Consider the following 11246-nt stretch of genomic DNA (forward strand, 5'->3'; position numbering starts at 1 on the left):
TGTGTCCTAAGTCCGCTGCTGTTCACCCTGTTGACCCATGACTGTTGTGCTAGGTTTGCCACCAATCGTATTGCCACCAACCATATATGGACGATATAACAATAGTGGGCCTTATTCAAGGTGACAACGAGGGTGCTTACCACTAGGAGGTTGAGGGTTTGGTGAACTGGTGTAAGAAAAACAGCCTAGTTTTAAACATTGGGAAAAAACAAAGAGATCATTGTCGATTTCAGAAAAGGCAGCACAGCTACACTCCTCTATGTATTAATGATTCACCTGTGGAGATGGTTTCCAGCATCAGATTCCTGGATGTGCAGTTAACGAGTAGGCTGGCTTGGTCACTCAATAGCAAGACCCTGGTGAAGCAGGCACAGCAGCGCTTGCATTTTCTGCGTCACATGAGAAAAGCACATCTTCATTCCCCTATCCTTGCCACTTTCTACAGAGGGATGATCAAGAGCATCCTATCATACAACATTACAGTCTGGTGTGGAAGCATCACTGGTGCAGAGAGTGGTGAGGATGGCAGAAAAGATTATTGGCAGTTCCCTCCCTTCCATCCATGACATAGCACATAAGCGTTGCTTGAGCAGGGTCCGCAAGATTGTCTGGGACACTACACAGCCTCTTCACAACCTGTTTTTCCTGTTACCTTCTGGGAGGAGGCTCCGTGGTATCTGAAGCAGAACATCCAGATTCAGTTATAGTTTCGTTCCATACAGTATTAACCTTGTGAACTCCAAAGCTTCCTCTTTCTGTTATGTGTTCAAGATGGACAGTGATTAATATTTATATGTTATTTGTATGTAAAGGTGTAGGTTTATACATATGTTGCATATAGCATTTTTAAATGTGTGTTATGTATGTGTACACTTTGAGAGCAAGCAACTAAATTTTATTTTTATAATGACAAAGATTATCTAAAAAAAATTCTAAAAAATATTGCACAGAATCTAGTTAACGTCAGCTGTGGTAGACTTGCTATCATATAGTATGGCAGTATTTCTTGGATATTCTTATGTCTCTTTATTCTCCCTTTCTTTTCAGAGGCCAAGCAGAATTTATGCAATTTTATTTTCCAAATCCAGGCAACAATCACTGATCCTGAGAAAGTTCAGGGAAAGCTGAATAAAGAAGATAAGGTATATTATTTAATAGTAATACCCAGCTACACTGAATAACTTTCGTCCGGTCTCCAACCTTCGCATCCTTGCGAAGGTTGTCAAGAGTGTGGTGGCGCATCAGCTTCCTCAGGTCCTGGATGAAGCAGATTATCTAGACCCGTGCCAATCGGGCTTCAGGCCGGGCTACAGCACGGAGACGGCATTGGTCGCTCTGATGAATGATCTCTGGAGGGCCCGGGACAGGGGCCATTCCTCTGTCCTAGTCTTATTAGACCTTTCGGCGGCTTTCGATACCATCAACCATGGTATCTTGCTGCGGCGCCTCAGGGGATTGGGAGTGGGAGGCACGGTTCTGCGGTGGTTCTCCTCCTTTCTCCTGGGACGCTCGCAGTCGGTGTTGACAGGAGGACAGAGGTCGACTCCGAGGCCTCTCGTTTGTGGAGTCCCTCAGGGGTCGGTCCTCTCGCCTCTCCTGTTCAACATCTACATGAAACCGCTAGGTGAGATCATTCGTGGTTTTGGAGTAGGGTACCATCAGTATGCTGATGACACCCAGCTTTTCATCTCGACTCCAAACTGCATCAGTGATGCCCTCGACGTGATGTCCCGTTGCCTGGAAGCGGTTCGGGAATGGATGGGGAGGAACAGGCTTCAACTCAACCCGGACAAGACTGAATGGCTGTACATACCGGCATGCCAGGATACTCAGAGCATTCCATCCCTTAACATCGGGGGTGAGTTATTACCCCCTGTTGATAGGGCCCGCAACCTGGGTGTCCTCCTAGATTCACAGCTATCCTTGGAAGATCACATAGGAGCTGTGACCAGGGGGGCCTTCACTCGGGTTCGACTGGTGCGCCAACTACAACCCTATCTGGACCTGGATGCCTTACGTACAGTCACCCATGCACTTGTGACCTCTCGCCTTGACTACTGCAATGCTCTCTACATGGGGCTGCCCTTGAGAGCCACTCGGAAGCTTCAGCTGGTGCAGAGTGCAGCTGCACGAACACTTTTGGGGGCTTCCCGATACTCCCATATCACACCTCTCCTCCGTGAGCTGCACTGGCTTCCAGTTGCCTTCCGAGTGAAATTCAAGGTGCTAGTGATGACATACAAAGCCCTACATGGCATGGGTCCGGATTACCTACGGGAGCACCTACTGCCAGCGTCAACACCCCTCCGTCCTGTGCGCTCCCACAGAGAAGGCCTCCTCAGGGTGCCACCGGTCAGAGAATGCCGGCTGGTGGCCCCCAGGGGGAGAGCATTCTCAGTGGGTGCGCCAACCCTCTGGAACTGCTTGCCTACCGAAATCCGGATGGCCCCCGACCTTCGCACCTTCCGGCGCGACTTAAAAACCTACCTGTTCCAGCAGTCCGGCCTGGCCTGATAGCTCTTGGGGTTTCATTTGTTTTTTACTATTGTTTAACTGTATACTCATCTTGCTCTGTACACCGCCCCGAGTCCCTCGGGAGAAGGGCGGTATATAAAAACAAACAAATAAAATAAATAAAATAAATAAATAAATAAATTATAGATTTTCTTTATATTATGGTGAGTTTCAATTTGGCTAGTTTAATCTAAAGCTAGTCTAAATATATGGTATGTTTGGTATTGTTAAAAAGTCATGTTTAATGCCAAAACATATTTGATAGTTACTGATTCATGGTTACTGATAACTTCTGATGACCCTATTGATGACCCTATGAAAGTATTATAGGGTTATCAGAAGTTTAATTTCAAACGTCAAACTACTTCTTCAGTCTTTTGCAAGGACTAAGTAGGAAAAAATGTCACATGATGTAGGGGACATCTAGCTAACATTGCCAATTCCAAATCTTTTTAAATCAAGATTTATTGTTGACTATAGATAACATATATTCTAAATAACTAATTGTTATATACAGCATTTTCGTAAACCACACAAGGCTTTTAAGATACAATACAAAAAAAAGAAATTGTAGTAAAATATTATCTATATTGTTTCGCACAAAAACAAATAGCATGGAACTAGTTGATTATAGTTTCAAATATTAATCTCACAAATATTTAAAGTGAATATATGAACAAATGCTTCTTTATATTGAAATATCTCTAGGATGTTCAGTATTTGACTACCAAAGTTTCATATCTGAATTCATGCATGGAAATGTAGAAACATATTTAATACAATTTTGTAACTATTCACTATTTCCCAGATGTTTCTTTCAAATACATCATATATCCTGGTCTTTGTTATCTATTTGACAAAATGGCAGAGCAAATATGCTAACAATGTCACACTTTCATTTTACTGTTCATTTTTCATATACTGTATATCTGAAGAATTTCACTTAGAATTTCATTATATTTGAAGAATTTCAACACTGGTGGGTGATCTCCCATTGTCTCTTTGGTCAGAGAGGCTCAAAGTGCCTGCCTACTCATTCTTTGCTGTAGTTGTTGCCTTCACTCTTTGAGAAACTACTTCAGTCTGCCATTTCTTCCTCCAGACATCCAGGGTAGGTAGTTTTTGATAGATTTGCATTTCTAATTTGCTATTATTTTCTGTGCTTGTGAGGCTATTCAGGAAGAAAAAGTAGTATGTTGTTATTTTTTACTACTCTTGTGAGTTATATTCCTTTGAAGATCTTGTTGTTTCATGCATCTTCTCTAGTTCCTTGTACTATGATGGTGTTGTGTACACATGCTGATCCATACTTTGTATGTGTGGAATGCTATATTTTCTAGACACTGTGTTATGTCTTTGCTATGACTCCTGAGGGCGGTGATCCCATGGGTGTTCCTCTGATTTATTGCATATTTGTCCATAAAACTGAAAACAAGTAGTGAGACTGACCTTGAAAATATCCATGATTCTGGGTATTTCGATCTTTGTGTATTTGGCTAGGTAGGTAGGGTGTGTTGTGTAGTTCTGCTGCCCTTTTTTGCTAGTTCTGGATGTAGGTACATCAAGAGTGCTGTGACATTCTTTTCTGTTTTCTTAGGTTTGTACTATGAGTCTTGTGACTAGGAAATTAGGTTCACCCATTGGTTACTCAATCACACAAATGATAAAATTATTTTTAAAATGGATGAGAGAATATGATTACTTTTGTGTAAAAAAATTATATGTAAAATGTACAGTGGCAAAGCAGATTAAATATACAGTACTGCTTAAAACAGTGATTTAAAAAGGATCTCCAATCTCTCAAAAATACATGCAACCTAAGTTAACACCCTAAGCTGGTATTGTCTATTACCTATGTCATTCAATTATTGACCTAGCATAGATAAATGTCAAATAGCTACACACACCAAAGTAAATCTAAAGTTTAATTCCTGACTAAATGTTTACATGTGCCTTAGAAATAAAGGATCACTTGACTTCCAGTTTGACGTTGTGGCATAACGGGCTCCAGAAGACAGGGCTCCATCTTCCACTTTAGATTTCACCCTGCTGGGGACCCTAAAAAGGGTAGAAAGTCGCCCTGAAGAGGTGACAGAGAAGGAGGGGACCCTCGTTGATTGCGAGAGGACGGTGGCCTCTCGAGGAAGCCCTCCAAACTGGCCGGTAAGAAGCTGCTGACAACTGAAGAAAATAAGAAAACCAGCAACTTTCAAGCAACATGGATAGAACTGGGTGAGACCCTATTATCTCTTTATGACTTTAAGACTTTTTCCTGGGGAAAAACCACCCAAAGGAAAGAATCCTCCACAATGAGAGAGGGAAGGGGAATTTCCACCCCATTCCCTGAGGAAAAGAAAAGCGGTGAATAAATTGCTTGGGGGAAAATAGAGAAAATTACAAGATTAATTTGGAAGCAATGCACATATATAACTTTGAAATTTGGGGACTAAAAGTGCTTTTGAGATTTTTTTTTAAAAGAGACTTAAAAAGCTTGTAATATAAATTTGGATGTAAAAAGCTGGAAGATGGCATTAACAACATCTAGTGGCGAACTACAGCACTACAATTTATTATGCCTAAAGGAAACTTGGCTGGAAGCCCAGATTCAGATTAGACTCTTGTTGTTTTCAGAAACTTTCACTTTTGAAGACTCAGCTGGGAAAAGGGGGGGAAAAACCCTTTTGGGCTGCTTATCTGTGTGGCAGAGACAATAAACTATTTTGAAACTGGCCTGCCTGGACTATGAATATAAATACTAACTGACTTTTAGAGCTGTGTCATGGAGCTATTTCCCTATAGAAGAAACATGCGTTATTGATTGAGATGATGGACTACTTTGTACTATAAAACTTTGATTGATGAACAATTTTTAATTGCTCTTCTCTCTCTGGACAGAAAGGATTTGTTTTTCATTGGACAGAAAAAATTGAAAAATTTGAACTTTACTTATATTTGCTGAGGGGAGACTTAAGAATGGACTGATAGGCTGGCTAGATAATTAAGAGTTCAAATGACAATTGACTGAAACTTTTTAAATCCCTAAATAGATTGGACTAAAAGACTACATATAAAAACAAAATGGATGCTCCATACTTAGCTTCAAATGAAAAAAAAAACATTCCTAACACCTGTCCCCAAATCCCCCAGCTTGACATACCAACAAGAAAATGTTGATGAATTTCAGAACGAAATTCTTTCTATATTAAAATCAATACAAGAGACAATTGCCTTAGCTCATGATGAGACTAAAAATAATAACGGAGATAAAAGAACAATTCTTTAATCTAAATCTACAAACTCAAAAAATGACTACAAAGAAGGAACTAGCAACCCAGAAAATCGAAGGAAAATCAGAGGAAGCAGATCCAAAGATGGAGGACCAAAAGAAAGGAACTAACAGACAGACTCAGCCAAATGAAGAATTAGAAGACGTACTGTTAATATCGGAAATGGAAAAGATATCTTACCTGACAAGATCTCAGAACACACTTGAGGATAAGAAAGAAAAGCTGATTGAATGGAAGATATAGCTGTTAGAATTGTGGGAAATTGGAGGAGGAAGGCTGTTTAATGAATATCAATGGGCTGAGCATCCTTCCAAAAATACTTTAATCAAATTGCCTTTCTTATTCCAAACAATATACAAAAAATAGAGCAAGAATTACTTGATGATTCAAATGCATTGACTTGAAAAGTTAGTTGGCAAAGGAAGAAAGCTAGAGTAAGACTGAAAAAAAATAGAGGTTTTGACCCATTAGATGGGATATTATACTATGTTTGAAAATGGCTGAGAATAGATAATTGTTAGAAATAGAAGTATTATATAATCCTAGAAAGATAGGATTTATAACTAGAATATCATATTTTGGTATGAAAAGAGAAATATGAAAATGCTAAGAGGCTTTGAATAAGGGAAGCATTTGTTTACCCAAATATAATCTATTATGAGAAATTATAAGTGATAGAGACATTTTGAACACTGATGAGAAATTAAAATTAAAAAACAGATGGATATTAAGTGCGAATGCAATTAAGGTATATTTTGGTTAGAAAAGATATTTTAAACCAACATTATTGATATTAGGAAAATGTAACAAAGTTGTTGATATTCAATTGTATATGTATTAACAACAATAAGAATTTATTTGCCTAATGTGGGAAAACATGTACTACTGGAAGAAGAGAGGAAGCACTGGATGATGTAATATTGGGCCTAGATATAAAGGATCACTTGCAGCAAACAATTCCTACTTACTTGTCCTGGGTTTTTCCTGATCTTTATGGATTGCAACATGAAATCAGAGGCACAGGATTGTTTATCTACAGGGGCACTACTATACTACCTTAGCTACTTCTCATGCCTTCCTACCCAACATTTGGCGTGGCTTTTAAAACATAGGCCTTTTCTTACACAAAAATGAAAGGAATGAAATTTCCTTTTGCTGCTTGCTAAAATAAGCAAACGTTAGCAGGATATAGCTTGAGACATTGTATTGTTGGGTAGCAGCTGTCCATGTAAATGCTACAAAAGAAATTGCCATACTTACCTTTTTGGGAGATACAAAATCTATATGTATTATCCCATAGCTGTTACTTTCTCATCTTTTATTAAAATAGAGCAAATTCCTCAAACCCCAGATACCTTTAGCATTCTTCCTTTTGTCTTCATGCAAGTTTTTAAGCTTAGACAACATTTTTCTGTTAAGACTTTTTCTGATCACTGCGCAACTTTGCTGTGGTGTCTCCATATCTTGAAAATGTTGTATAAAGGCTAGCTCAACAGAGTGCTGATGGTGAAATTGGGAGCTTGCCTGCATTCCTATCCTTTCCTTTGGCAGGTTCTGTGTTGTGGAGATGCACATGAAGGCTATCGTAAAAAGAGGTTTCTGGAGTTACTAGAATGTTAAATGTTCTGTGTTTGTGTATTTTGAAATTTTTCAAGAGCTCTAATGAAGACAAATAAATATTTGAAGATGTTAAACAATTTCCATTCTCTGAAATCATTCAAAAGTTACTATACCTTGCATGCCTTACATTTTGGCTTGATTGCTGTTTGCTAAAATGCTGTGTTTTTTTTTGCTGATACTCTTTATTTATTCTTTGTATAGACAACCTCCATCAAGGCCTGTCAGGCCAAGTTGGACTGGCTTGAAAATACAAAAGAGCCTACTACACAAGAATTTATTGACCAGAAGCAGCAGTTGGAGGACATCATGCTGCCTATCTTCACAAAATTGTCTGCACCACGTGAGTATTTTAAAGCTCACCTTTGGATAAAAGATTTCTCACATTTTTAATTACTATTTTATTTACAGGAAATGTTTTCTGCTGGCCCATGCTAGGTGATGAATCTTTATATAATCCAGAATAAATTTCTCATAGAGATTTACTTCTACCTTCTACCTTGTTAATTAAGCTTACTGAAAACCTCACTCCTCCCAATTCTTCTAGGACAGGGGTGTCAAACTGCCAGCTCGGATGCGTCATGCGGAAGCCGCACCCACCCCATTGCCGACAATGGCAAAACATTCCTGATATGTTGTGCGACGTCATGTGACGTCATGAGTTTGACAAGTTTGTTCTAGGATTTCCAGTGCCCCATCAAATGACAAATCTATAGTAGTCCTTGCTTACCAACCACAATTGGGTCCAGTCATTCTGTCACTAAGCAAAACATTATATGACCAGGTTGGATTGTTGGATTTATGTCTCTCCCACTATGGTTAAACTGAACACTGCATGTCGTTAAGTGAGACATAATATGACAATGACTTGTTATTTCACTTTCCATTTGCTTGTTGGAAAGCATCCAAATTTGCTTGTTGGAAAGCATCCAAATTTCAATCACATGACAGCAGTGATGGTACAATTGCCATAAGTGCAAGGAATGGTCATAAAGTTATTTTGCCAGTGCCAAAATACTTCAAACAATTGCTAAACAGGCCTCTTAACAACTTCTTCTGGTCTTTGGTTTTTGCCAAACGTGTCTTCAGAAATTACTGGCAAATATTATTGTTCCAGAAGTCCTGGTCTTTGTCTAGATCTACAGCAAACTTTATACTTGCCCCGATATTCTTTCTGGACAGCAAAGGTTTCTTCCTGGTACACCTCTCATGTAGATCTAATTTATACCACTTCTTTCTAATGATAGACTCATGCACTTTGACATAAAGAAAGCTACCTGTAGATCTTGTGATGAAATTCTGGAGTTCTTAGAGACTTCTTTTAGCCTGGCCAAGTTGGTGGTTGTTTGAAATCTTTTACACTTGTACAGTGAGGGGGAAAAAGTATTTGATTCCCTGATGATTTTGTACATTTGCCCACTGACAAAGAAATGTTCAGTCTATAATTTTAATGGTAGGTTTATTTTAACAGTGAGAGACAGAATAACAACAACAAAATTCAGAAAAATGCATTTCAAAAGAGTTATAAATTGAGTTGCATTTTAATGAGTGAAATAAGTATTTGACCCCTTCGCAAAACATGACTTAGGAATTGGTGGCAAAACCCTTGTTGGCAATCAGAGGTCAGACGTTTCTTGTACTTGGCCACCAGATTTCCACACATCTCAGGAGGGATTTTCCCCCACTCCTCTTTGTAGATCCTCTCCAAGTCATTAAAGTTTCGAGGCAGCTCGAACCTTCAGCTCCCTCCATGTATTTTCTATGGGATTAAAGTCTGAAGACTGGCTAGGCCACTCCAGGACCTTAATGTGCATCTTCTTGAGCCACTCCTTTGTTGCCTTGACCGTGTGTTTTGGGTCATTGCCATGCTGGAATACCCATCCACAACCCATTTTCAGTGCCCTGACTGAGGGAAGGAGGTTCTTGCCCAAGAGTAAGTAGAGAAATGACTATTCTGAGCCACCTAAGCCCCACCCACCCCGCCCATTTTGCACTCTCCATGCACAAGCTCTGATTGGCCGAAACACAAGCGTATTGGCATAAACCATACCCACATTTTGGGAAATCCCCCACACCCTCTGCAGATGAGTAGTCCCATAACACAAAATTGAAAATACATTAAAAAAATTCCTTCTATATATAAAAACATGTCCACAAAAATGCAATTCTATCCATTCTTTATGCCATGCTGGAAGACCCATCCACGACCCATTTTCAATGCCCTAGCTGAGGGAAGATTTGCCCAAGATTTGATGGTACATGGTCCCATCCATCATCCCTTTGATGCAATGAAGTTGTCCTGTCCCCTTAGCAGAAAAACACCCCCAAAACATGTTTCTACCTCCATGTTTGACAGTGGGGATGGGGTTCTTGGGGTCATAGGGAGCATTCGTCCTCCTCCAAACATGTCGAGTTGAGTTGATGCCAAAGAAGTCGATTTTGGTTTCATCTGACCACTACACTTTCACCCGTTCTCTTCTGACTCATTCAGATGTTCATTGGCAAACTTCAGATGGGCCTGTACATGTGCTTTCTTGAGCAGGGGGACCTTGCGGGCGCTGCAGGATTTCAGTCCCTTCACGGTGTAGTATGTTACCAATTGTTTTCTTGGTGACTATGGTCCCAGCTGCCTTGAGATCATTGACAAGAACCTCCTGTGTAGTTCTGGGTTGATTCCTCACCATTCTCATGATCCTTGAAACTCCACGAGGTAAGATCTTGCATGGAGCTCCAGACCGAGGGAGATTGCACCTTTGTCATCTTCTTACCAAGCTGCTTGGTACGGACAGTCTTGTAGCCCATTCCAGCCTTGTGTAGGTCTACAATCTTGTCCCTGACATCCTTGGACAGCTCTTTGGTCTTGGCCATGGTGGAGGTTGGAATCTGATTGCTTCTGTGGACAGGTGTCTTTTATACAGGTAACAAGCTGAGATTAGGACCCTTCCCTTTAAGAGAGTGCTCCTAATCTCAGCTTGTTACTCAGCTCAATTTTGCTGATTGATAGGGGATCAAATACTTATTTCACTCATTAAAATGCAAATCAATTTTTAACTTTTTTGAAATGTGTTTTTCTGGATTTTGTTGTTATTCTGTCTCTCACTGTTAAAATAAACCTACCATTAAAATTATAGACTGATCATTTCTTTGTCAGTGGGCAAATGTACAAAATCAGCAGGGAATCAAATACTTTTCCCCCTCACTGTAGTTGATTTTCTGGACAGTAGAATGATTGATGACCAATTGTTTGCCAATCTTTTCCCTTCTCAGAGAGCTCTTTTCAGTTTAGGCATGGTGATACCACACCCTTCAAAAATAAAAAGTAAATCAAACTAAATGTTGAAGTTTCAATAGCAATAGTAGTTAGACTTATATACCGCTTCATAGAGCTTTACAGCACTCTCTAAGAAGTTTACAGGATCAGCATATTGCCCCCAATAATGTGGGTCCTCATTTTACCAACCTCGGAACGATGGAAAACTAAGTCTACCTTGAACCCTGTCAGGATCGAACTCCTGGCTGTGGGCACAGTCAGCCTGCAATTCTGCATTCTAACCACTGCACCACCATAGCTCTTTAGCACTTGAAGGTTTGAATATGGATAACTTTATTTTATTTCTTAAGGGGGAAAATTCTAAATCTAAATAGGGGAGATCTATCAAATTGGTTTCTGTGAATCAAAGAATTTCACTTATTCCACACAAAAAATCTTTTACTCACTGAATAACTGAAATGTAATGCATTAGATTTCTACTCACAAAAAGAATTCTGTACTTTGCAATAAGGCAAAATAATTTCTGTCCCTCTATGTTTCAGGATAATTACATGGAT

General features: G+C 39.6%; 1 protein-coding gene across 2 annotated transcripts in view; it reads left to right on the top strand.

The window, feature by feature from the left end:
• Positions 1-11246, top strand: part of ANKRD45 (ankyrin repeat domain 45) — a 40101-nt gene that overhangs the window by 18990 nt on the left and 9865 nt on the right. For both annotated transcript variants that reach the window (XM_083359467.1, XM_083359468.1), the window contains 2 exons: positions 1048-1142; positions 7623-7761. In XM_083359467.1, coding sequence (XP_083215593.1) covers positions 1048-1142; positions 7623-7761 — 234 coding nt within the window. The remainder of the gene's footprint in view (positions 1-1047; positions 1143-7622; positions 7762-11246) is intronic.

This window comes from Vipera ursinii (assembly GCF_947247035.1).
Source record: "Vipera ursinii genome assembly, chromosome: 3".
Lineage (NCBI taxonomy): Eukaryota > Metazoa > Chordata > Lepidosauria > Squamata > Viperidae > Vipera > Vipera ursinii.